Genomic DNA, 27,347 nt, shown 5'->3' with positions numbered 1-27,347 from the left:
TAGTTTGTCTCATCACAGCTATATATTAATACTAATATGGACCACCATTTTCTTTTCTAGGGTTGAAAGCATTTTAGTGGCAGATTTCCAACGAGTATAGATTTTAAGCCATACTTGATCATATAATTGCACGGAAAACTAATATAAAGCGCGTTGAAAAGAATAATCAAATATGTAAATTAAAACTACTATATAGTATTCTTTTGTCATATATTTTAATTCTAAAATAGAATTTTAAGTGTAAAGGAAAATAAAAAAGGCTTTATCATATGTTTGGCCAGAGTTAACAAAATTTTCTACACAAATGATGATATAAGGATTCTTAATTTGCTTCAGTCTAAAGCGGTCAATTTCTTTAAAGAATAAAAGTATAAAAGTAAATTGCTCTAATTAAAGACTAAATTTCTTTAACCTCAAACTCTGACCTATTAAACTTGGCCTCGAGCCTACATTTTTGTATACCTGGTCTCATTTTTTAACCTAAAAAACATCTATTTGAATTTAAAATTAAATGGAAGATCAAGTTAAATAGACGTAATTCATTTTTACTCCTACATATACGTCAAAGTACATCAGGAGCTAACTGGGAGTTGTAGAAAATCTGGCCGGTCAGGGTGGCAGGTTTTGTATATTTGCCAGTGTGAAAGAAAGTATGGAGAGAAAGAGAGATTGGAAAAGTACTTTTAGTACAAAAGTAAACACGAGAAAAGGATGGCTGCGCATATCTGAATCCATTATCACCCTGTTGCCATATCTATGAAACTGGCATTAAAATGCCAAAAACAATGTATTAAAGAACTTTCATTTCTCATTTTCTTTATGATATACTACCTCCCTCTCAAAATACATTATCACTCTGTCTCAAAACATCATGTATTTTGAGACAGAGGTAGTATGAAAGAATTCCATTATTTCCTCCTTGAAACACTTCGAAATTTCATCCAAGAATATAATTATTACTAACTCTCCGTCCCTAATTACTCGTCGTTTTTCTTATGCATTTTGTATAAGAAAAGTGACTGCACCCTGTGAGAGCGGCGACGCCAGAGAAGACGATGGTGGAGGATTCTCGTCGGGGTACTTGAGAATCAGCATATTAGGCAGCAAAATTAGGGTTTTGTGAGGGTTAGAGAGGACGACGGAGGTGGGTGTTGGACGGTGGTCGGAGAGACCGAGAGATTGGAGGGTGACAGAGAGGGTGACGGGGAGAGAGGGCGATGGGTTTGTGAAGGGGAAGAGGGTGGCGTGATGTTTGACTAGAGTAGGGTTCTTGTCAAACTAATCATATGATTAATTAATGTCAAGAGAAGTTTAGATTATGTTTAAGATAAAGATTTAGTCTAGTTTAATGTAAACTTAGACTATAGAGTAAACGATGTATCTAATGGATAAAGAAATCGTATAACGGATAATAGAGGTAGAGAATCGAAGAAAACAATAGTTTGAGTTTTTCAGAGAATGCTCTAAACCCTAGTGTTTGATCTTAATTTCATTGTAATAATATAAATTCATGTTTATGACAAACATTGTCTCATCTTTCATTTCAAGTCTTAGTGAATTTATTACATAACATGACTATTTATAGATAGAGGACATGCCCTCCATTTAGATAATAATAAGTTCAAGGACTAGAGAAGCAAACACGAGAAACTATGGGAATTAAATGGCAATCTAGCAGCAGAATATACTTTCAGCGCTTTTCACTTTGGTCCTCACGTTTTTGCTTCTTGTTTATGGACATCCTCATCACTCCTTTACCAAGCTATCTTATATATCCGGATAATGAATCGACTAAGATAACTTTCTTCGAGCAGCCACTCTGAATAGATATCTTCGATGTTGACCCGTCATCGTTCCGGCGTTGATCATAGGGTTGACTTTGACCGGAGCTTGACCAGAGTTGACCAGGGGCTTTCGAAGATATTCACATGCTAAAAAGGAATTCGAGCAGCCTATTCTCTCTTCATGTTTCATAAACAACGAACCGGAAAGTCGATCGGGATGGTCCGCCCTCAAAAAACGACAAGTAATTAGGGACGGAGGAACTACTATTTAACACATTAACATGCAAATGCTTGCTTTCTTGCTGGTTATTAAGATTCATTTCCTCTGATTAATTTAGAAGTAAGCATATGCTGTGAAAACGGAGTATATTATACAAAACCTTTTTAAATCCTATTTTGGGATTGTTATGGGTTAACTAAAGGTCCAATTTTGTTACATACTTCAAGCCTGACCCAATTGAAAAAAAATAGGGTCAAAGCAAACTCAATTTGAATAAAGATTAGGCTCTTCCAGTCTAGGTTTGTTTTGGGCCGAGCTTAAATTAGACGTTCTGCTGATATATTTTAAATTTGACCCTCATAATTAAAACTCAAATGCTTAAGGAATAATTGATAAAACAGTCGGTCCGTCGGAAAATTCATAACTTTAAAAATTAATAATTTATATATAACATAATAAAATTATATAATAATTATTTATATTAAACATTATTAAATGTATGTCAAATATTATATCAAAAGGGGAATTATTTAATATCAATCATAATTATTTTGATTTTATTTCAAAATCGACAATCCTATTAGAACTAAAAAATTTATTTTGTTTTAAAAAATAATAAACATAGCAAAAAGTAAAAGTCATCAAGATTTGATATCATAATAATATTTATAATTATATCTAATAAATTTAGTTTTTCCTATTATTTGAAAAATAAGATATGCCCGTTTTAATTAGGAATAGGAAAAAAGAATACAACAAATTTTTATCATGAATAATAATTTAATAAAAATAATTTGAAAAAAATAATATATATTTTAATTTGAGTAGGAATAATTTTTAAATAATATGCTCATTTGAATAGGAAAAAAAAGACGTGTCCGTTTTAATTAGGAATAGGAAAAAAAATATAGTGGATTTTAATTAGAAAAAATTGTTTAATAAGAAAATTAGAAAAAATATAGTGTATTATAATTTTATTAGGAATATGTTTTAAAATAATAGATAGGAAATTGATTAAGAATAAAATTATTATATTAGGAAAAAGTAATTGGTAGAATTTTATCAAGACTCATTATGTTTTTATTGTGTTTTGATTTCTTAATTAGAATAGGGAAAAAAATAATATCATTGATTTAAAGTTGTAACTTGAAACCTAATTAAATTCAAAGTTCTATAAATATATGTGTCAAATTACTATTCGTTAATAAAACGTCATGTGTCGGATGTTGATTTGACAATAAAATTTGCAATTGGAACAGATTTAAAATTAAAAAAGTTTGCTATTGTATCCTCGCCTTTGGCTTTCGTCCTCGTTCGCCTTGGGATTGTAGATTTTGAAATAATATTCCCATTTGAATAGGAAAAAAGAAGACGTACCCGTTTTAATTAGGAATAGGAAAAAAATATAGTGGATTTTAAATAGAAAAAATTATTTAATAAGAAAATTAGAAAAAACATAGTGTATTATAATTTTATTAAGAATATATTTTTAAATAATAGATAGGAAATTGATTAAGAATAAAATTATTATATTAAGAAAAATTAATTGATAGAATTTTATCAGGACTCATTATGTTTTTATTGTGTTTTAATTTCTTAATTAGAATAGGAAAAAAATAATATCATTGACTTAAAATTGTAACTTGAAACCTAATTAAACTCAAAATTCTTTAAATAATTAAACTCAAAGTTCTATAAATACATGTGTCAAATTACTATATGTTAATAAAACGTCATGTGTCGGATGTTGATTTGACAATAAAATTTGCAATTCAATTTATAATTGGAACGGATTTAAAATTGAAAAAGTTTCGCTATTTTATATAAGATAATGGTTGTTTATATAAGGTTATTTTAGTCATTAATCTTCATGATGATTAACTTTCTTAATTATAACAAAGTCCTGAGTTGCGACAAAATTAAACTTGTACGGAAGGAGTATCTATGTAGAAATTTAACCAGGTTAACCTGCTCACGTACTTAATCTGGGTAAGCAATCATTTATATTTATTAATTTATTTGAAACAAGCATTCGTTTAACAAAGAATGGCATTCAGGGAATGCAATATCCTACGAGAGGAATTTTCTGAGTCGAAATTTATCTCACACGTCATTTATAAGTGTGCAAATAAAATGATAGTTTTTTTGGAAAGATTAGGTTGTGGAGATTAGAGGGGACGAGGACAGAGAGACGAAGATAATGAAAAAGAAAGAGGAATATTTTTTTCTCAATTAATTCTTTATTAATCATTTTTTTTATAAAAAATAATCAATTTTCAACCCACTTGCCACATCATACATAATGTTATATATGTTAACATTTCATTTACATACTTAATTATAGATGACGTGTTATGCTAAATCCACCCAAAAATTTATCAATCTTCAAATTTCTGTTTCAAAATAACCTAAAGTATTACAGCAAGAGAATTCTGGTGAAGTATTAGTGCGGCTCACAAACTACCACTTTTAAAAAGAACAGAACAGATCGGCAGGGCAGGGAGATACAGGAAAATACATATATATTTAAAAAAATAATTAGGTAAACATTTTGTTTAAAAAGGACGGATAAGTAAACATGTGTAGTCGGACCGGAAACGGCGTTTCCGGTCCTAAAGTTAATTAGCGTTAATTAATATAACCGGAATTGGGATTCCCGGTCCACCGGTTGACCGGGTTTCCCATTTCCGGTTCTGTTTTTTTTTTTTTCGCCGGCCCGATTTAGAAAAATCAAGTTTCCGGAAAATCTAGGCCGAATTAGAAAAATCTAAAGCTACCATCGTGTTCGTATCGAAGAAACGAGTCGAAAGGTACCGAACTTGAAGCTCGACGTCGCCGGAATATCGTCGGCCCGATTTGATTAAATCACGATTACGAAAAATCTAGGCCGAATTAGAAAAATCTAAAGCTACCATCGTGTTCGTATCGTGGAAACGAGTCAAACGGTACCGGACTTGAAGCTCGACGTCGCCGGGATCGGCCGGAATCGGAGAAAACAGAGGCGACGGGGAGAGAGAAAACTCGCTGTCGCGAGGTTGAAGAAAGCGGTTCGAACCAAATCGGTTCGGTTGGGTCCGGTTTTTTAAACCAGTTTTAATGTCAAATTACCAGCGTACCCTTAATTGATGTTCAAACACTGTTTTACCCTTCGGTTTTTAAAATAATTACAGAAAAATTAACGCGTCAGATTTTTGGTCAAAAGCTACTTTTGTCATTTCGCACTTTTATATCAGACCAGTTCGATTCAATTAAAGCCAGTTCGGTTCAGTACAGAACCGGTTTTCCCGAACCTAAACTCAGAACCAATCATTTATTTTTAAATCTTCCGAACCTAATATAACCTAAAATATATGTTCCGAACCTACGAAATTTTTACAGTAATTACTCGTAATTTTTTAGAAGATGATCGTGTAAAAATATGATCAAAAACCGGTAATGGCATTCCCGGTTTTACTTAAAACCGGTAATGGCATTCCCGGTTTTACGTAAAACCGGGTACCCCGAATCCGGTTTTAACTAAAACCGGACACTCCGAATCCGGTTTTAACTAATTAATGACGTCCCTAATCGTGATTAGTTGGACCGGAAACGGCGATTCCGGTCCGACTATTTCATTTCCACCTCCGGCTTAAATAGTACACAAAAGTACTGTGCCCGATACTGTTAATTAAATTACCTTTTTCAAAGTTTGAACGTGTCGTTTTGTCTTTGGCCAAATAGCAAAAGATGCAAATATCTAATAATTTAATAAAAGTAAATTGTTCAGTCATTAGAGGACTAAACATAAAAAATAAATAAATAAAAATTAGAGGACTAGTATCCCTATGTAAACATAGATAGATATCCTAAAAGAATTACAGAATTATTCGAATTTTGATTTCATTGGTTGTGTGGTTCTAAATTCCTAAGTTATTCAACATGCATATATTGATTAATTAAATTCTTAGGAATCATTGATTTTTATATGAATTTCTATGATTTAGATAAGCGCCACTACGTACACTAGCTAGCTTCACACACATTTTATTGCAAGTGTGAATTTTCTCACATTGAATATACAATAAAGCGATGTTATTTAATCGATCTATAAGCATAAACTGCATAAGATATCAACTTAATTATATATGTTTCGATGAGGTGAATTGTAATTTAGTAAAGTGAAGGAAGGAAAACTAAATAGGGAAATAGCTAGGCTAAGGGACGCGCGAAAGTAGCCTGATCAGTCACCCATCGGCCAGTCATGGACATTCGATGGGATGTCAGCCCATTGAGGCTCGATCGGGATGTCTCGAACCGCCTCACACAGAATAGGAAACCACGCTATTTCAATAAGAAATATTCGGAGACAATCAGGTCATATTGGGCACGATATTCAACAACTATATAAACACTCCCGTTATCACTTTCCTAAGCTCTAAACACTTATAATACATACATATGCAAACCATATTCTTTTCATGATAATAGTACATAGGTATTTCTTCAATGATGCACCATCGATCAACGATCTCGAGGCGAGCCTCGCAGACCAGTCTCAGATCGTAGACGGTTAATAAATCGTCGTCGAACCTCTCTCGATTCCAAATTCCAATGTGAATTCTATCAAGATTGCATGTTCCACACATATATTCATTTTCCGGATGAAACATGTAAAACAAGTGATAAAAAAATGTATTGTAAATATAAATCAAGCGAGAGTTTTCATTATGTATGGAAATAAAATATAGTAAAGGATATTTTAAACTTTTCTCAAAGAGGTGGCTTTCAAAATCACGATTCTGGAGAGAAATTATTTGGTGGAAATTTCATAGCACATCATCACTAATTAGGTATACATATTAGTAATTCACATGTTGGTCTCTATTTTGGGTGAACTTTGTCCTTTATCTTCTTGCTCCTCCTGAACAAGTTTCAATATCACATGGCATGGGTGGATGCTTCTGAATATGGAGCAATATATATATATATATATATATATATATATTGAGAGAGATTACACAGCTTTTGATCATGTAATTATATAAACAAAAGAGAGAGATTCATTTTCTTTTTATATAAGGATGAATTATTACTAAAAAATTAAAATGGCCGACCCAAATTGTATTCGCGTTTGATAATTTTCGAATAAAATTTATAGCTCTTCAAATTAGATAAAATTGTAGGTATTATCGAACAAATATTCGATTTTATAAAAAACACAATGCTTAAATATTTTCTATAGTTGTACGTATGACCACGAATCAAAAGTCTCAAAATTTAATTTGATGTTCGCATGTTTCAATATTTTAATCCGACAAGACAATTCATCAAAAGCATAAACATAGCACTTAAGATTGCTCCCCCACATATAGGACCTGATGCTTTTGCTACGGTTTTTTTCCTTTCAATAAACCTAATATATATGTTTGTACATAAACAAAAAACTTTACTACTGTAAGACATTATTATGGAATCTACAACCAAATGAAATTTATTCCCATAAAAATAGAATTAAAAAACCTGCTCATTAGAAATGGAATATCCAAGTGGCAATCGATTAAGCCATCCTCAAGAACCCTACCATGATCGAGATTGATAGATTTGGATTGCATGCAGGTGATTTGACTATAAGATTCTGTCTTCAAAGTTAAGACGATATTAGAGCAGTACTGGGGTTGCCCATTCTTTTAATCATATAAAATTCCTAAAGATTAGGGATAGTCGGAATCGAACTAATACATTGTTAAATGAACGATGCATGGTATGATAATTCTAGATACTGGGTGCAATTGCATTTACTGCAAATGCTTAATTTTTGTGCCTAACTCATGGACTGCACTGGTGTACTTTTGATTATATATAGGGTGTGTTCGTTTTGTTTTGCTTCAAATATTTTTAAAATGTATAATTTTTATTAAAAATGACAAAAAAAATTATGTATTTCAAAATTGTTTAGAATAAAATGAAACATGTTCCAAATACACAACGAACCAATCATGATTTCTCATTTTCAAAATATCGAATTATTTTGGAGTAAAAATATTTATATCACTCGAAGAAACTAAAAGGTCAATACAAATAAATCATTTGAGCTCTTGTACAAAAAAGTGACCTTAATTAGTACAAAAGCACAGCCTACATAGTACATATAGTACATGCAAACTAAAAATGCATCGCTATATTTTCTACTCCCTATGTCTCAAAAAACATCAATCATAAAAAAAATGTCATAATCATAAATTTTGAGATGAAAGTAGTAATATCTTGTGGAGCACGACTAGATTGGAAATCATTTGTGACAACCCATACTTTCTTAATTTTTTTCTATAGTTTTTGTTTAAAAAAAATAAAATATTCTCATAGTTTTGGCTACTATGGTTATTTGAATATTTGTATATATACAACGTCAAATTTCTGACAATAGAAAGTGGGAACAGTTCATGAAATATATTAATACTTTTATGGCTAGCTAGCTAAAGAAATTCGCGTCCAACCGAAAGAAATGTTTTCTGATCCTCTTTTGACGTGCCTTTGACTAGAGGCCTTTTGGCCACGGAATTGGCTAAAGACACTTGGCAATATGCGATCTGGCAACGATGTGGACGAAGACTTCATTTGTTAGTGATTGTACAGTTGTAAATTCTAATGCCAACTAGCTAGTGCAATATATAGTACTACTAAACACAATTTTATTGGTATAAAATGTAAGTTATCTCGACCCCAGGAAAGATAAATTTAAAGTTGAAAAAAAGTATGATAAATATTAATTATAAAGTCATTAATCATCTTTCACAGTTCTCACTTTATTTTTATATATCATTTTATTTTATTTTATCTTGTCTATTAACAATGACGGAGCCAAGATCCGAAAGTCTTAAATTCAATTTACAGAGGAACTTGAAAGTATTAAAATCGCACAATAAACTTTTTAGATAAAATCAAACTTAACTCTATTAAATTAATTAATAAATATTATATTATATTATTTCATAAAAATGGATTCTTTTAATTCAAATAAAGTATGTTGAAATATGAACCCAAGGAAACATAAAAAATTTCAAAAATTATGAGTTGTGATTTAAGAAACTTTAACATTTATATTTTTATATTAAGGATAATTTGAAAAAAAATTGATATAATAATTAAAAAAATTATATATATTGATTATTAGATTCTTCATTATATATCTCTTTATAATTGTACCATAAAACTTAAAATAAGAAATAAATTGAAGATTCAACAGAGATTATCTAAAAAATATTATAGTATAAATAAATCAAATGTAATTACAGTATGTAATACCATTCATAATGGGAGGAATTATGGAAGGAATAAAATATGTATTCAAGGCTTTAGCTTTGTAAAAGAAGAAAAAACTTGAGGCGATCGAGGTGAAGCGAAAGCCTTGTAAAAAAGGGAAAAAAATTGAGGTCAAGCAGAATTGAATTCTATACCTCGAGCTTGACAGAGTGGGATCCTGACTATCTAAGTTGGGTCAAGTATATATATAGTTACTTGTGTAGAAAAGTTAACTTTTATTTTTAAGTTATTGGGAGCAAATGTCCCGACCAGATCTATAGTGGATCCGTAATTGAGAGTGTCCATGATTAGAGTCGATGTAGCCACCGTCCGATTTGGCTCAAGTTATGGTCAAAATTGTCTGTTTTATACGGTTCAATAGTTTAGTAAACTGACCGTAAACTATTATTATGGTGTGGTTGATATACTTTTTATGAACTACCGTTATTATGGATATAGTGGGCGAAGTTATAGGATAAAATTTGTTGGTGTTTAAAATTTTTTATGCCAAAATAACTTCAATAGTTAGAGAAATTTATTTTCTTTTAACTTTTTTTTTGTTGAAAGTAAAGTTTTATTCATCGGGAAACATCCAAAATACACAATACAAAACATCCCAAAACTATTACCATAAAACTATTAAATTAGACAGACCATTTACTCAATAATCTATCAACTACATCACTATTGCAATTTGCAGCCAACAACACTATATTTCTTATCTTCTGAATCACCCTTGTAGAACTGCCATTCACTCCTGAAAAAACAACATTATTTCGTTCCAACCAAATGTAATAAACCACATCAACAAACACCAATCTTCTCGAGCTTGCCAGTCTTGATTTCCAGTAGTACATCTATTAAACTCAATTACCAGGTCTTCTATGCACTTCACATAATGGAGTTACATTTTTCCATATCACAATAGAAAACACACATTCCACAGCTTGTCCACACATGTAACAATCAACACTATTTAACACTCCCCATTTTAACAATCTTACTTTAATTGTCAATCTATCACCAATGATAATTAATTTAGTATGTAAATTTAGAAAGATGTTTTGCTGCTTCCACCGATGAAAATTTGTCTAATAAGAGAGAAAAAATTTATATAATACTATAATTATTTCTATGTTAATACTTTTTTATGTTTGGGATAATAAAAAAATATTATATTATTATACTCTACATTGAGAATTGTGAATCATAAAAAGACATTGAATAAAATTATATAACCTTAAATTTAAATACGAACATTAAAAATTTTATATAACTAAACAAGTTCTTAATTCTAAAAGTTATAGATTTTTTTTCTCTCCTAATTTAACGGAAACAACAAAATATTATTCCTAAGAGAGTAGTAATTTTTTTTCGTAAATTTACTTTTTTCCAATTTTTTTATGTTCACATTAACCAAGATGGCTTCTCCACTGATTATGGAGTAACAAATTTTTTTTTTTGATAATGGAGTAACAAATTTAATTATATAGAGTAAATTTTTATATATAACTTTAAGTTTTCTATTATAATTAAATTACTTAGTTTTTCACAAAACCATATGAATCACCAGTTAATTCGATCAATAACGGACCTGTCACTTTAGATTCGTCAATATTTAGAACCGGTCCTGAGCCAATATTAAATAAATTGTTGACTGCGGTCAAGTTCATGAACCGAAACTCTGCATATCGACCAATTCAGTTTGGGTTTGATTGGGGCTTGGTTCGAGTTTGATTCAGGGTTCGAACCAGCCACATCGCCACCTCTGCCCATATGATGTTCGTTAAAAAGTGTAAAAACGCAAAAGGAGAAAGAAATGGGGCAGTGATTTAAGAGGTTAAACAAAATATATATACTTGGTGCATGAAGTACTGTAAAAGAAAGTTGCACACTAATTAATTAATAAATCTAAATAATACTCCCCGTCTCTCGATACATGTGTTTTTAGTCTTGAAATAGTTGACTCTCATATATTATTTAAATCAAAATATGATGTATTTTTCACTTTATCTTATTATGTATGATAGACGGAGGGAATAATTAATTAAAGGCGATGTTCGAAAATAAGAGAGGGTTATATAAACTCTCAAGTCCCATTCTAAAGAGTGACAATCTTTGTTTTAAGTCTTCAGACAAAGGCTAGCTCTAGTCAAACGCAGCAACTTGAAGCTAGTTCAAACTAGTGGAAACTTGTGTGCAGAAAAAATCACTCTCTCGTACACACCTAAGAACTATTATTTCATTTTTCACCTAATTAATTCGTGAAATTAATCAATTTTTCGAATTAATTTCCTACTAACTTATAAATTTGTTGTTATTAATCAATCTCATAAATATACATATATGGCTCGTGGCAAGGTTCAGTTGAAGAGGATCGAGAACTCAGTTCACAGGCAGGTGACTTTCTGCAAGCGTCGAGCTGGTCTCCTTAAGAAGGCTAAGGAGCTTTCCATCCTTTGCGATGCTGAAATTGGTCTAATCATTTTCTCCGCTCATGGAAAGATCTATGAACTCTCTACCAAAGGGTAAATAATTTATTTCTTAATTTTTATATCATTTCTCTATTTATCACTTTAATTATTACCACCTCTGTATTATTATATATGATATTTTCGATTTTTAGGTTCATTCATCAATTTATGTAAGCGTATACAATAAAGTGACTAGATACATAGATTGATGAATAAATTTAAAATTTAAAAATATCATATATTTTGATATGTTGAGAGTAGTAATTTGTTTCGTGTCTAATTAATATGTTTAACATTTGTAGAAGCATGCAAGGGCTTATTGAGAAGTACACAAAATCCACCCCACACTGTGCTCAGATCGACCAAGGCGCCGTCGATACGAGGCAAACTCAACAGGTAAGTAATAGTTAATTTTGATACACTAATTAATTTCTGGAAAGTGAATTAATTAGTATTACTGTTTATGTCTGTCTTCCTCGATCAGAAGCTCAATATTGGTATATTGTAGACACCATTTTTTTTTTTGTGATGATAGTATAGTAGACACCATAATAACTTAGTGCAGTGTGCATGTACATAAAGAATATTGTCCTAGTCACTTTCATGTATTGAATAACTATAAAGTTTTTGGAGCGCATGAGATGCTGTTTTTGACATTTATTCAAATATATATATATATATATATATATGTAACGTGTCGATTGTTGATCGATGAAGCAAACAATTCACCGTAATTAAGCCCCTGTTTATTTCGACTTTTGAAATGTTTTTTTTTTTTTAAGATTATTTTTTGAAAGAGAATAAAAAATTGGATATATATATATTTATTTTTTCAAAAGTTAGAAAAATGAGAAATATACGAGAATTGTTTTTTTGAAAATAACCATTTCAAAACGTGAAACAAATTAAACCGAAGTATTATGAGATACGCTTTTCTTAATCATTGAGCTATATTTTGGTTGGCTGAATAAATAAGAATTATTTTGTGATTTTAATCTAAAATGTATCTCTAAGCACATACAGTCTTCAGTAGAAAAACCAATGACCTTGTTTCTTTGAGGATTTCATTTACGATCATATGAAAGATGTCACGACCCGAAAACCACCCTAACCGTGACCGCGTCTTAACCTCCTCGACCTGAGATTAAGACCGGCCTAATACAATTTCTCAATTAACAAGTATTAAATTACTGTATAATTTAATGAATAACTTAACAAGTCTTTATATTTTTACAATTCAGCTCTACCAACATGGAGTTTACATCTATCCGAGAATTAATAAAAGATTTTATAACAAAAGAAAATTGAAGTCTTCCCGCGTTTTCTCAAATCGCTTAATCTATGCACTGCAAGAAAAAGTAAGTAGTATTTGGATGAGTGACAACGCACTCAGTAAGCACCAAATACAAAATATAATGATATAAAGATAGACTAATAAATTATACACCCAAAGAAGTTTCGAAATCGATTAGATATTTTACAAACTCGATTTCTTCCTAAAACAATGTTAATATCTTTATATATATTTTTTCCAAAACTCAACATCCCGACACTCAAATGAACCCAAGAAAGTTTAAAGGTTTCTCGAAACTAAAACACAAACCAACAAAGATCCAAACAACCAGAAGACCATTACCAAAATCCACTAGCCTGACACTCGCCAAATCGAAACCAACTAAGCATTTATCTCGAATACGCGGAATGAATATATTTATATTTTTATCAAATCTCATCATAGTTCAGACTTCACAAAACCAAATCCGCTTTAAAACGCAGACTTATCGATTTAAAATCCAAACCAGTTAAAATAGTTTTTATCAAGGCAGAATTGAGTAAAATCGAAATGGTTTATTAAACCAGGGAAACTCTGACATTTACCCAAGTCGGTCGGTTGGCACGTGGTATCTAGATCCTGTCTAGGTACAGTAACGATACACCTTACCGCGTCTTTTGGCTTAGGTGCGCAACCATCGGCCTCACCGCGGGCCCGTCATCGTTACGGAAACGGTAACGATCCGTCTCCAAGTCTTTTGGCTTTGGTTAGCACAAAGCCAACCTCGACCTCACCGTGGGCACGTCCTCGTTACCAATGTCACTCTAGAAATGACAGGAACCCAAAACTAGATAGTTCCTCAATAAATTCGGTCTATGGCCATAACCTACACATGTGCCCGAGGAAGTATTTATACTTCCGTTCGAGAAATCATCTCGAATCCAAACTCAAAATCTTAATCGAAATCGATTTTCAAGAATTTATATGAAATTCATTTACACCAATAAATTCGAATTAATTTCCACAAGTTATTTATCAAGCATTTCTCAAATCATTTAAAAAAATCAATTTTCATTAATTAATATGAAATTCATGGATAAAACGGTTTAAAGTCAATTAGTGAAAGCTTGAAATATCAATTCACTAATTATATTTTATCAAACCAAGCCCGAAATATTGTTTTAATAATCAAATCGATACGCGATCATTAGTTTCCACAACCAAATTCATCAAACATATTTTCCAAGCACATTTATATATATATATATATATTTACCCACCATAGATATACGGTTTATTAGAGAACCGTTATAGTAGTATACAATGTATCGGGTACTTACCTTCTCCGCGACGCAACTCCTATGTCGAAAAACATCCCGCTCGTACGCTACTACTCGATCGCTTACTCGCATTTTCCAACCCGAACTACGTCACCTAAAGTAGTTAGAGACGTTATGACAACTTCTCTTAATTCATACCGATTCCCATACATCCTTATAAGATGTCATGAATGCATGAAACGCAACTTAAATGTCATGTTGAATGCACACAATTTTCATTTGGAAACACATCACAATAAGTTTTACAACACTTCCACAACCAGAAATTTCAGGGTGAGTGTATTTACTCAAAATAATTCTCATTTATTCACACAACAAACCAATTAATAAACCAATTTTAGATATTGAGAGGAGACTTATTTATCTTTCTAAAGGTATATTTTTCAAGGTCTAGTTCCATTAATTGAATTTATTATGAATTTTTCAAAGTCACGAAACTTGCTAGTTCTACACAGCATGACATACCCACATTCAAAATTTCATAAGTCAAGCTACAAAATACCAATTGACAAACCGCTTGAAGAATAATAAAGTAGACATACATAACTTTCCACACATATATAATACATGCCAAATGGATGAGTTTATCATAGTCAAAAAGATTACGAAATACAGAGCCTCAGCAAATCAGTAATTCAATCAGATTGAGCTTCTATCATTCAAAAATACATAACTCAACCTCTAAAAATCCAATTGACAAGAAATTTGAACCATTTTAAACTAGACATACGTAACTTTTCATACATATATAATACATGCGAAATTGATGAGTTTAACAGGATTAAAAAAATCACGAAATATAGATCATCAGCAGCAGAGTTACCCAATCAGACTGACCTTCCATCATTCAAAAATACATAATTTAATTCACAAAAATCCAATTTAAGAACTGTTTGAAAAAAAATAAAGTAGACATATAAATCTTTCTGTACATATATAATAAATGCCATATAGTCGAATTTGTCATGATAAAAAATAACCCGAAATATAGTATACAAAACTGTTTTTGTTTTCCCTCACTTTCTCCCTTTCTTTCCTCTCTCCCGTTTTCTCTCTTCCTTTCTTTCTGTTATTGTTTTTTTTTATTTTAAACATAAATAATGGTTTGAGTCGGTGGAAACTTAAAGTTTCCACCAATCACCAATAAATCCTCAAAGTTTAATAACTTATAAAACAGTCGTTATATATATTTAATCTTTAATATTTAATATAAGGTATAAGTCATAATATCGTTTTATTCTAATCATACGTATTTTTATATGATGAATGCACGTATGAAATTGATTAATTAAATTTCTACGTCTAATTAATTAATAACTGGGTTGTAACAAAAGATCTATCGATCCAATTGACTTGTTCATTATCTATTGAAAAGATTGAAGTGAAATTTTGATATCCATTCATCGTGAATTGAATGTTTTCTTCTTCTACTAATTTTCTTGTGCGTTGTTAGGAATAGAATGTAATTAAACATGGCTAATGACATGAATAAACACGAGCATGATCGAATATATATGTCTGAAGCAAGAGATCAGAGATCTCACAATCAACATGTAAATGATATAGTCAATCATCAATTGATTGTTATAATATTATTCTACATTAGGAAAATTCCAACTATGTATATATATATTGACATTCAAGTAATATTAATGCACGACATATAACCATCAGGATCCAAAAGAAGAGATCAATTCACTGAAACAGGAGATCGAAATTCTTCAGAAGGGTATCAGGTACGTACGAAATGTCCTATATTCAATAATATTCTCTCGATATGCTATTAATTCATTCCAAATTAGTCCAAATTATAGCTTTTGGGCATCACACAGGTATATGTTTGGAGGAGGATCTGGCCTAATGACATTGGACGAGTTACTTGCTCTTGAAAAACAGCTTGAAATTTGGATTTATCATATTCGCTCTGCAAAGGTACAAATTATATAATTTTTTGTTCAGAATTAATAGGATTTATTTTAATTTGGTTATATTTATGACTTTTCGGATTATATAATATATACAGATGGATATCATGTTTCAAGAGATACAGCTGCTGAAGAATAAGGTCAGCTAGCCATTTACTATCTAAATTACATAATACATATATATACATATATATTATTTTCTGAATTTCACAATACAATATAGTTGATCTTGTTGGTCAAATGCAACGTCCATGAATTTAGTTGCTTGAAATTTAGGTCTGGGTATATATATGATAGTTGCTTGATTTCTTAGATGATCTTTATTTATTCTTTAGCATGAATACTGATTTTAATTTTTTTTTTGGTATTGCAGGAAGGAATACTGAAAGCCACGAACAAGCATCTTCAAGATAAGGTAAAATATTCTGTGTACACAAAAATTGACTATGTAATTTGAGAATAAACATATATACCTCGTAAGCCATATCTACTAAGGAATTTTTCTTTAATTTTTCAAATAATAAAAATTATTAACAGATTATATATATATATATATATATTGATATTTCCTTTCGGCGCAGATTGAAGAGAACATAGGATATACTGACTTCGGACCAGGGAGTATTAGTATTGAGTACCCCCTGACTATTGACAATGACATCTTTCAATTTTAAGGATATATCAGCTATCTCTTTATTTAAATGGCAATTACAAATGATCTATCTAGTAATTTCTGCAATAATTCGTCCTATTTATGGGATGCATCGAATGTATGATCCTAAAAACATAAATACTACGTACTATGGTTTGTGTGCTGATTAATAAACGGATGGTGCAGGAGTTTCCTACTCCATTATGAAACAAGTAGGTTTCGTTTATTAACTTTATAAGATTTGATGTTTTGGATGAGTCGATATTTATCAATATTCATACATATATATTATTCGAATGGAAAACATTCAACTTCCGAATATTGAATTCAAACTTTTGGACAAACAATTATATGAATTGTATAATGATCTTGCGGACAAACAATTATACTATGCAATATTCTAATGGAAATCTAGTTTTGTTGAAATTTTATAGATAATAGTGAAATTTTTAATTTTAAATCGATTTTAATTGCAAATTTAATTGTAAATTTATTGTCAAATTAATATTCGATAGATAGGGTTTTATTAACGAATATTAATTTGACACATGTATTTTAGAACTTTGAGTTTAATTAGGTTTCAAGTTGCAATTTTAAGTCCATGATATATATATATATATTTTTTTTACTTATTCCTAATAAGATTTCTATTCTCTCTTCTCTTTGTTTGATATTATTTTTTTCCTATTCTAATTAAGAAATCAAAATATAATAAAAATATAATGATTCCAAATAAAATTCTACCAATTATTTTTTCCTAATATAATAATTTTATTCCTAATCAATTTCCTATCTATTATTTAAAAAATTATTCTCAATAAAATTATAATAAACTATATTTTTTTTCTAAATTTCTTATTAAAAAACTTTTCCTAATTAGAATTCATTATATTCATTTTTATTCCTAATTAAAACGGACATGTCTATTTTTTTTCCTATTCAAACGGGTATATTATTAAAAAAATTAATCCTAATCAAATTATAATATATATTATTTTTTCTTAAACTATTATTCCTAATAAAAATCTGTTATTTTTTTTTCATTCTGAATTAAAACGGGCATATCTTATTTTTCAAGCAATAGGAACAACTAAATTGATTACATGCAATTATAAATTTTATTATGAAATCAAATCTTGATATGTAACTCTTACTTTTTGCTATATTTTTTTTAAAATAAAATAAATTTTTAATTTTAGGATGGTAGATTTTGAAATATAATCAAAATAATTATAATTAATATAGAGTTAAAATAATTATCTTTTATATAATATTTGACATAAATTTAATATTTTTTAATACGAATAATTATTATATAATTTTTTATATAATATATTTAAATTTTTAAAGGTACGGATTTCTGTCCAACGAATGAACCTACTGACTTGTAAGAATAAAACTATGAAGTTATGACTATGCTCATTCGGGAAAAAATTGAGTCCAATGAAAATTGTGAAACCATTAGGATCGTAATGACGATTTGTAACGATTTTTCCTTAAATCTGTAAACTCTTACTTTTCATTTGTAAAAGAAATGAAGTTAATTAGGGTTCTAATTTTATGACTCTTCAACTTGATGGGTCCACAAGACCCAGCCCTCTCTAACTCTCCTCACCCGTTTAAAGGGGTCGGATCGACCCACTAATTGTCAGCTCAATCTTTATTCTTTCGGGATGAAGTTGTTAAAGTGATAGATGAAGGATGATTATATGAACTTTATTAAACATGAGTTGCAAAATATGTATTTTTAAAAATAAAAACCAACACCCATTAAATAAAACACGTGTGATATTTATTAAAATCCGTAACTTTTATATATAAAAATATTATTTTATTATTTTATATCTTGACAAAAGCACTTGGTAGGTGACAGTGGCCCAAAAGTCGACAGCCCAATATATCTATCCCATCCATGGTGATCCTATCTATTCTATATGTTTATTTAATATGTCGCAAATCAAATACGCCGTTATAAAATTTCAAAAATTTAATAGATATCATATAATTTTATTTATTAGATGTTATTGTGTGTGGTGTGACTTCCTGCTAACGTAGAAAATAAGTATTGAGCTTTTCTTTATCAAATTTTAAGAAGATGAACTCTATCAACGGTCTCTTACCCATCCTATACATCGAGACTAATAAATTCCATTTATCCATTCTATATGTGCAAATCGGAACATTCGTTCATTTTTAAAACATACAAGCGTCCGATCCTTATACCTCGACTGCCATATTGTATCGATCATATTTATTGATACAAATTAAAAACAAGGCAATCGAAAGCAAATTTTGTATGAATTACATCTTCCATTTTTAATTTTTTTCTATATAAAAAATATGATATTTAATTTAGAATGGAGATGGGATATATTAAAAATATCGCAATATATTTTGATGATTAAAATATAAAAATAAAAAGTGTTGCAGTAAGATAAAAAAAAATATATATATTTTTTAATTTATTTTAGTTTTATTTTAATTATTTTAAATTCTATTTTTATTTTTTAAATTATAAGTAAGTAATAAATAAAAAGATGATTTAAAAATTAAATCTGTAATCAATTTTCTTCTTCTTGTTCGTTCCTATTGTAAAACACTGTTTCGCTCCCTCCTCTCATCGTATTCACGCTTACTGGAATTTTGTAGCAGCTGAGCAGCCATGACTCTGGAAATCGAAGCTCGAGAGTAATGTCTTCGTCTTATTCTTTCTTCTGCTTTAGTTCGATTATATTTTTCCCTGTATGTTACGTCAAGATTTTTAGGTATTAAGATAATATTTCAAAAGTAAAAATCAAAACTTTTCCAGCTATCAATTCAGTGTTTGAAGCAATAATCAACCTTAGGTGTATATGAACGTATTGGGGTTCTTTTGTTGTTGTAAGCTTTCGGATTGGAAACTAATTTTGAGTGCTATTCCAATTTTCAGTGTGATAAAGATAGTGCTTCAGTTCTGCAAAGAGAATTCTTTGCATCAAACTTTTCAGACGCTTCAGAACGAATGCCAGGTCTCTTTGAATACAGTTGACAGCATTGAGACATTCGTTGCCGATATTAATAATGGAAGATGGGATGCAATCTTGCCCCAAGTTGCTCAATTAAAGCTCCCGAGAGTTATATTGGAGGATTTGTATGAGCAGGTGTGCCATTCACTAATTTTGTGCGTATTTCTTAATCTTATGCTGTTTTATTTCGTAATTAATTAGTCTCTTATGTATTTATAGATTGTGTTGGAAATGATCGAACTGCGTGAGTTGGACACTGCACGTGCTATATTGAGGCAGACTCAGGCAATGAGTGTGATGAAACAAGAGCAACCAGAAAGATACTTGCGGCTTGAGCATCTTCTCGTCAGAACTTATTTCGATCCCAATGAGGTGAGAACGCTGTTATCAATATGATAATTTTTTTGTTGCTTGCTTGTCAGTTGTTTCACTTTGAGGAAACTGAGTGTGTACTGTCTCTGCTGCTGGTTGCTCCTTACTCCTTAATTTCGGTGTTCAGAACATTTGTTTACTGGTTACTTATGTTATGTGAGTTTGCACTTGCACTTATGCCACATTTATTGTATTTCAGGCTTATCAAGAGTCAACAAAAGAGAGGCAACGATCACAAATTTCCCAAGGTTTTTTTTTTCTCCCTTTGAACTGTTTTGCTTTTGCGCCCCATTTACTCCAAAATATTTTAGAGAAACAGAGCTGTGTGTACAGGTTTTAGTTACATGTTCTTCTTAGCTTATTCGTCTTTGTTTAACATGAAAATGTGGAATAGTCCATCTCTCTTTTGTTGTTTAAGAGCCTAAAAGGGGTCGCAAGTTAACTAGGGTTAGAGTACCTTGATAGTTGATACTTTAAATTTTGTTAGTTGCTATGGATTAGAAAGAATTAATGTGTTGAAAGACCTTTGTATAATTACCATTTATGTGTACAGCTTATTTTATCTTCATTCCTGCTATCTTGAATCTTCTTTTGCATACAGCTCTTGCTGCTGAAGTTAGTGTTGTACCACCTTCTCGATTGATGGCTTTGATTGGTCAGGCATTGAAATGGCAGCAGCACCAAGGTAACTTTTCTGTGGATGCTACTACTTGGTATATATGTGCTATTTAAGTGTATTTAACAGCTTGGATGGAGTTTTACCAGTTTGTTGCACGTATAAACTTATAAAATTGTGCATCACTATATGTCCTTTTTGACCTTTTTTTCATCTTGGGTTGGGTGGGTGCTGTGCTGGGCAACCAAACCTTTCTTTAGATGATCGACATTCCAAATCTTGACATTGTTTCTCTCTTCCTGTCTTCTCCCATCTGCTTTTAAAACTGCACTTGATAGGCACCATAGCCCATAATATGTCATGACGTTGTGTTTGTAACTGTTACTATGTGTCAACATCTATCTTAAATTGCATGTGCTACTGACCTGTGTTGAGCTGGCCTTTTGCAACGGCCTACACTGAAAATGTTAGTGGGTGGCTTTATGCTTAGTAAAGAATTTCTGTTTCGTACATTTCAGGTTTGCTTCCTCCAGGAACACAGTTTGACTTATTTAGAGGAGCGGCTGCCATGAAACAAGATGTAAACGACCAGTACCCAACGACACTTTCACACACCATTAAGGTGAAGACTATGCTCTTTTTCCCTGATGCCTCAGTTTCTTCTGCATGAAAATTAAATAGTGACTCATAATATTAAATGAATTGGATGGATTTCCGTTTTCAATGTTTTAAATTGAACCCTTTTTTCTTTTTGTCTATCTAATCATCTGGATTGTGAAACCTTGCTGCAGTTTGGAACTAAAAGTCATGCAGAATGTGCTAGGTTTTCTCCAGATGGACAGTTTCTTGTTTCATCCTCCGTTGATGGGTTTATCGAGGTGAACTTTTGTAGAAAGTGTCAAGGCGTGGTTATTGTATCATTGACAAGTATTGATTTGTTTCATGTTTTGTGTGTCAGGTCTGGGATTACATTAGCGGGAAGCTCAAAAAGGACCTTCAGTACCAGGCTGATGTGAGTCATGTGCTTTTTTACGGATACTTTCCTCTAATTAGATCGAACTACTGAAAATATGCATTGGGCTGCTAAATATAGTATGGGCTTGGTAACTAAAAATTGGAGATACATTGGCTCTTCTTTTTTGCTGTAATCCAGATTTATACTTTCTTTTTTAGAGGAATAAACTTTTACTTTTTGATGTTTAGTTCTAGAGCATTGATCCCAAAAATGTCCATAAAAAGTGTTGTTAAGGGGATACATAGTGATTCCAACTTGTTTTGTCATTGACTCTATTGTTTCATGATAAATAGTTTAGTAAGTATCGTAGATCTGCATTCCGGATTTTTACTAAAGTGCTTTGTCATATGCAGGAAACTTTCATGATGCATGATGATGCAGTTCTGTGCGTTGATTTCAGCAGAGATTCTGAGATGCTTGCATCTGGGTCACAAGATGGGAAGATCAAAGTAAGTTGAACTTGAGAGGAGTTTCCTTTTTCTCATTCAACCTTGTCATATAGATAACTTGTCTGAAGAGATAACCTTGATGCTATCTAAAAAAATAACTATCAGTGTTTCTCCTGTCACTAGTTTCATTTGATTATTGTAGGCTAAGATGTTTTTCCAGAAGTTGAACAGTTTTGTTTACTTTCTCTCCAGTTGGTAGACTCTAAAATATATTTCTCTTTTCTATCGTTACTAGTTGATTTAACAGATCTTCAAAAAGTATGGTATTCGTTTAAATGCTTTCTCTAACATTGAATATGAATGCAGGTTTGGCGAATAAGGACAGGTCAATGCTTGCGCCGTCTTGAAAGAGCTCATTCTAAGGGTATCACAAGTCTTGTTTTCTCTCGTGATGGAACCCAGCTACTAAGTACATCCTTTGACAGCACAGCAAGGTTCAAATGGATTAATGCTTGCTTTTTGGTTTTTATATCTTACTATTTGTTACCTTTATTAATCTGTTCTTTTTTGACTAAAATCTGTATATTGTTGCATCTCATGCTTGATGAAGAATCCATGGCCTAAAATCTGGGAAGCTACTAAAAGAGTTCCGTGGCCATACATCTTATGTGAACGATGCCATTTTCACAGCTGATGGCAATCGTGTAATTACTGCCTCCAGTGACTGCACAATCAAGGTAAGCTACTTAATTTGCAGGCAACTGTGTGGCATTCTTTCTACACTATTCCATATAATGAGCCATTTATTATCTCATGTTATATAGGTCTGGGATGTGAAGACTACAGAGTGCTTACAGACATTTAGGCCGCCACCTCCTTTACGGGTAAACTTATCACACAGCACAATAAAGAAATTGTTTCATTGGCTTACTTAGTATTTGGTTAGGTTACTATTAACCACCTCATTTTGTTTTTAGGGAGGTGATGCTTCAGTAAACTCTGTCCATCTTTTCCCAAAGAATACTGATCATATTGTTGTCTGCAACAAGACTTCGTCAATATACATTATGACCCTTCAAGGACAGGTACCTATTCTATTGCTTAAACTTGTGAAATTACGTACCATTCAGATTCTAGTTCATTTACAATCTCCTTCGTACCTAATCTTCCGGGATTCCTATTGATAACTAATATTTTCTTATTATTTCGAATATTGGGTAGGTTGTGAAGAGCTTTTCATCAGGAAAAAGGGAAGGTGGTGATTTTCTTGCAGCTTGTGTGTCCCCAAAAGGAGAATGGATATACTGTGTCGGTGAAGACAGGTATTTTTAGTTGGCCACTGCTTATTGGCCAACAATCTAAAGTTGTCGTGCTTCTTCTATTTGATTCTGGTTCAGTATTTTCATCTTTTTGAGTTTGAGGCCACCCGTCCAATCTTACAATATCAGTAAATCTGTCTTGCTGTAGCTGTTTTAATGTCAAACTTTAGAGCCAAACTCCTGAGAAAATTGACTTCACTTCCACATCTCATATGGGGTTTATGTCTCTTGACAAAAGTCCAATGTTTTTTCATTAGCTTTAGAGGTTCCTTTGTTTATATATTTTGTTCTTTTCATGCAGGAATGTGTACTGCTTCAGCTTCCAATCTGGTAAACTTGAGCATTTAATGAAGGTAAAGCTCTTTCAGCTTTTTGAGTGAATATGCCACCATTTGGAGTATTTTCATATATATTTTTAATTAATTATTTTCCGATTTAGAATTAGACGTCGTTTGAAATCCCCTTTAATGTCTCTTTGACAGGTTCATGACAAGGATGTTATTGGCGTTACGCATCATCCTCATAGAAATCTTATTGCGACTTACAGTGAAGATAGCACCATGAAATTATGGAAGCCTTGAATTCTCAGCTGTTGAATGGTATTTGTTGTCTATCCAACACAACATTGAGTTTTTGCTTCATTTCGTCGTTTTTCCATTTTAGCATGTAATGCTGATATAGAAACCTTCATGTAGTTCTTTAGTATATTTGTTAATGTAATATTAATAGGGATGGAGATTATATTCACTCTATTTGTGTTTTTTAGTTTAGAACATAAAACAAGTATCGACAAGATTTATTTATTTTCATTCTTGACGAGGAAGTTCTTGCTTGAAAATTTCGGTGCTTTTCGTGCTATTTTCACAAACATCTTTGAGCGCCGCAAAAAGTTGGTGATTGAAAAACAATTTAAAGACCGTTATCAAACTGAACTGAGCTGGTACAGTGAGTTAGCTGCAATTGGACCATTGTTTTCTTCAGAGTCTGCCAACACACAAACCCTAAATTAAAACACCATTACCCATAATTTGATAAGGTGACTGTTACAAGTCATATTCATCCTTTTTATAGCTCAAATTCTGATTTCCACGTAATGTTAATTTTGATAGCCCAGCTAAAAGCTTTCGCGTGTTGACTTTTCCTTTTGAAAAATTGTTAATCTGAATATTTATTTTTAGATATTTCAGGTAGGATTCGATTACATAGGATTTTATTGTTCGTGCTCATGCAATACAGTTTTACTTAACAGTACAACTTAGATTCTCGTCAGATTAGTCCTCAATTTTCTTTCAATGACAATGGAAGCAGATTTAAAACAAAACCACCTTTATAGATTATATAGCAATGCCTACTTTTATACATTTGTGTAATTGTGTTGTGTCACATAAAACTAAATAATGTAAAATTAAAAAGTAAAAGCACTTTTCAACCTTCCAAGTTTATACTAAGGGTGATCCAAGTTGTATTTCAAGATATATAATGATAAAACTATAAATTCCTAGAAAAAAAATATTTTCAAAAATTCATAGCAATTTCTGCCCGCTAAATCGAGCTTCAATCGGAGGGAAAATAATGATTTGGCTCATTAATCTTGTCCTAAGAATATTAGACGAACCTGATCATACGAGGGAATTGAAGATACAATTATTATGGGCAAAAACAATTTGACCATCTTTCACTATCATGAGATGTGACAATAATTATTATTTGCTACAAAATTTGGATAGATGAAGTACCCTATATATAACATTAAACTTAGGTAAACATTTCTCCAACCTTGAACGTGGCTTTTGTGAAGATATGACCGGTTTCATGAAGTACTCGTGCTTCGGGTGTATAATTCTTTTAGCGATTTCAGTTGTACAAGGACAACGACAAGATTATAACCAATCTGAGATCAGAAGAGTTGGGAAAAGATCAATGGTGCCTGGCATGTTCATATTTGGAGACTCATTGATTGACAATGGGAATAACAATGATCTCCTTACATTTGCTTGGGCAAACTATTTTCCTTATGGAATTGACTTCCTTGGTGGCCCCACTGGTCGCTTCTCCAATGGCTTCACAATAGTTGATCAAATATGTAAGTGATCATATATTCCTATACTTAATTTCCAACATATTGTTAATTATTTTGCTAATTAATTAAGAATCTTATTTACTAGTATGATTTTGTTCGATTTTTAATAGTTTGTTTGGTAAATGCTGATTACAGCTGAAATGTTAGGACTTCCACTGATTCCAGCACATTCGGAAGTTTCTACGAACAAAGTTTTTCGAGGAGTCAACTATGCATCTGCCGCTGCCGGGATACTTGATGCTACCGGAATGAATTTCGTAAGCCGGAAAATAAAAAAAAATAAATAGAACTTGTTTGTATATTTATTTTGTTAGAACTTAATTGTTCAAATGTTTTCAATTTTGAAATGGTTCAGGTGAGCCGAATCCCATTTAATCGACAAATAAAGAATTTCGCCAGCACCCTCGATCAGGTCAGACGCAATTCTCGGACAGCTGTCATGGCTGAAAGGATTGGGAGTTACATATTCTTTGTTGGGATGGGAAGCAATGACTACCTCAACAATTACCTAATGCCTGATTATCCCACAAAAAATCAATACAATGCCTTTGAATATGCTGATCTCTTGATCAAACAGTACAGACTCCAACTCATTGTAAGATATATTAATTAATTCCACACCCAAATCATTTTCATATTAATTAAGCTGAAATATTTAATGATTGCTATCAAATTTATACTGGTGCAGAGCCTTTACAAGTTAGGAGCGAGGAAATTTGTGATCTCCGGGCTAGGAAGTATAGGTTGCATACCGTCTATTAGGGCGCAAAGCCCTGATGGACGATGCAACAAACAAGCAAACCTTCTCATTGAACCTTTCAACGCAAACGCTAAAGCAATGATCAACAACTTGAATGTGCAACTTCCTGGTGCCAAATTCATTTTTATCGACATTGCTCGCTTGTTCGATGACCTCATTGATAATGCCAAAATCTATGGTTAGCAGCACACACAATATCAATTAATTGCATTTGACAATTTTAATTTTAATAGGGATTTCGTCATCAGTCCATATGTATTTTCGATTTATAGGAATTAGTCTTTTAAAGTTTATTTATTTATATATTTTGTATATATGTGCAGGGTTTTCAGTGACGGACGAAGGTTGTTGTGGAGTAGGAAGAAATAGGGGACAGCTAACATGCCTTCCAATGGAGACGCCATGTCCGAACAGAGATGACTATGTGTTTTGGGACGCTTTCCATCCAACACAAGCTGTCAATGTGCTTTTCGGAAAAAAGGCTTTCAACGGTGACCCTCGCTTTGTTTTTCCCATGAATATTCACCAGCTTGCTCTTCTCCCAAACATCTGAAAAAAAAAAAGATATAGGACGATCGACGACCTTAAAATTACGTATATATGGTATCTAAAGTGGGACTATGTTTGCACAACTTCTTAAGTCATTTTAGTTTTTTTTCAGTGTGTCAATCTTCCTCTTTCCCTCGTCATGTAATCACTTGGAACATTATATCATATGCATTCTTAATATATGATATGTAAAATGGCTTTTGTTTATGGTGCATATCCACTCGGTTTAATTGAAATTAGAATGATTGATCAGATGAATAAAACTATATTTCCAACACAAAATTTGAACAATATAA

At 31.5% G+C, this 27,347-nt stretch overlaps 3 protein-coding genes across 3 annotated transcripts; all 3 read left to right on the top strand.

Annotated features, from left to right (window-relative positions):
• The first annotated feature begins 11,628 nt into the window (after positions 1–11,628).
• On the top strand, positions 11,629–16,968 carry LOC139881921 (agamous-like MADS-box protein AGL12). The gene is made up of 7 exons (XM_071866316.1): positions 11,629–11,810; positions 12,059–12,152; positions 16,044–16,105; positions 16,202–16,301; positions 16,393–16,434; positions 16,668–16,709; positions 16,876–16,968. Exons 1-7 carry the CDS (start codon positions 11,629–11,631, stop codon positions 16,966–16,968), a joined length of 615 nt encoding a protein of 204 aa, XP_071722417.1.
• A 2,640-nt stretch (positions 16,969–19,608) lies between these two features.
• LOC139881919 (suppressor of mec-8 and unc-52 protein homolog 1) lies at positions 19,609–24,243 on the top strand. The gene is made up of 16 exons (XM_071866315.1): positions 19,609–19,634; positions 19,876–20,086; positions 20,171–20,323; positions 20,523–20,571; positions 20,925–21,008; positions 21,458–21,561; positions 21,731–21,817; positions 21,898–21,951; positions 22,308–22,403; positions 22,710–22,837; positions 22,954–23,080; positions 23,168–23,227; positions 23,321–23,428; positions 23,565–23,665; positions 23,964–24,015; positions 24,145–24,243. Exons 1-16 carry the CDS (start codon positions 19,609–19,611, stop codon positions 24,241–24,243), a joined length of 1,539 nt encoding a protein of 512 aa, XP_071722416.1.
• A 1,219-nt stretch (positions 24,244–25,462) lies between these two features.
• Positions 25,463–27,055, top strand: LOC139881909 (GDSL esterase/lipase At1g71691-like). The gene is made up of 5 exons (XM_071866306.1): positions 25,463–25,745; positions 25,878–25,999; positions 26,098–26,337; positions 26,431–26,680; positions 26,826–27,055. The coding sequence occupies exons 1-5, from the start codon at positions 25,463–25,465 to the stop codon at positions 27,053–27,055; spliced, it is 1,125 nt and encodes a 374-aa protein (XP_071722407.1).
• Positions 27,056–27,347: the final 292 nt, after the last annotated feature.

This window comes from Rutidosis leptorrhynchoides, unplaced genomic scaffold (genome assembly GCF_046630445.1).
Source record: "Rutidosis leptorrhynchoides isolate AG116_Rl617_1_P2 unplaced genomic scaffold, CSIRO_AGI_Rlap_v1 contig21, whole genome shotgun sequence".
Classification (NCBI taxonomy): domain Eukaryota; kingdom Viridiplantae; phylum Streptophyta; class Magnoliopsida; order Asterales; family Asteraceae; genus Rutidosis; species Rutidosis leptorrhynchoides.
This window is presented reverse-complemented; position numbering and strand designations above follow the sequence as displayed.

Bases quoted from the DNA above. Each gene is read 5' to 3' on its own strand.
- LOC139881919 (XM_071866315.1), top strand. From the start codon at position 19,609: ATGACTCTGGAAATCGAAGCTCGAGA. The intron at 21,562-21,730 runs GTGAAGACTATG...ACCTTGCTGCAG, and splicing joins CACTTTCACACACCATTAAG to TTTGGAACTAAAAGTCATGC. The intron at 23,081-23,167 runs GTAAGCTACTTA...CATGTTATATAG, and splicing joins CCAGTGACTGCACAATCAAG to GTCTGGGATGTGAAGACTAC.
- LOC139881921 (XM_071866316.1), top strand. From the start codon at position 11,629: ATGGCTCGTGGCAAGGTTCAGTTGAAGAGGATCGAGAACTCAGTTCAC. The intron at 16,302-16,392 runs GTACAAATTATA...TAATATATACAG, and splicing joins ATCATATTCGCTCTGCAAAG to ATGGATATCATGTTTCAAGA. The intron at 16,710-16,875 runs GTAAAATATTCT...CTTTCGGCGCAG, and splicing joins ACAAGCATCTTCAAGATAAG to ATTGAAGAGAACATAGGATA.
- LOC139881909 (XM_071866306.1), top strand. From the start codon at position 25,463: ATGACCGGTTTCATGAAGTACTCGTGCTTCGGGTGTATAATTCTTTTA. The intron at 25,746-25,877 runs GTAAGTGATCAT...TGCTGATTACAG, and splicing joins CACAATAGTTGATCAAATAT to CTGAAATGTTAGGACTTCCA. The intron at 26,338-26,430 runs GTAAGATATATT...ATACTGGTGCAG, and splicing joins AGTACAGACTCCAACTCATT to AGCCTTTACAAGTTAGGAGC.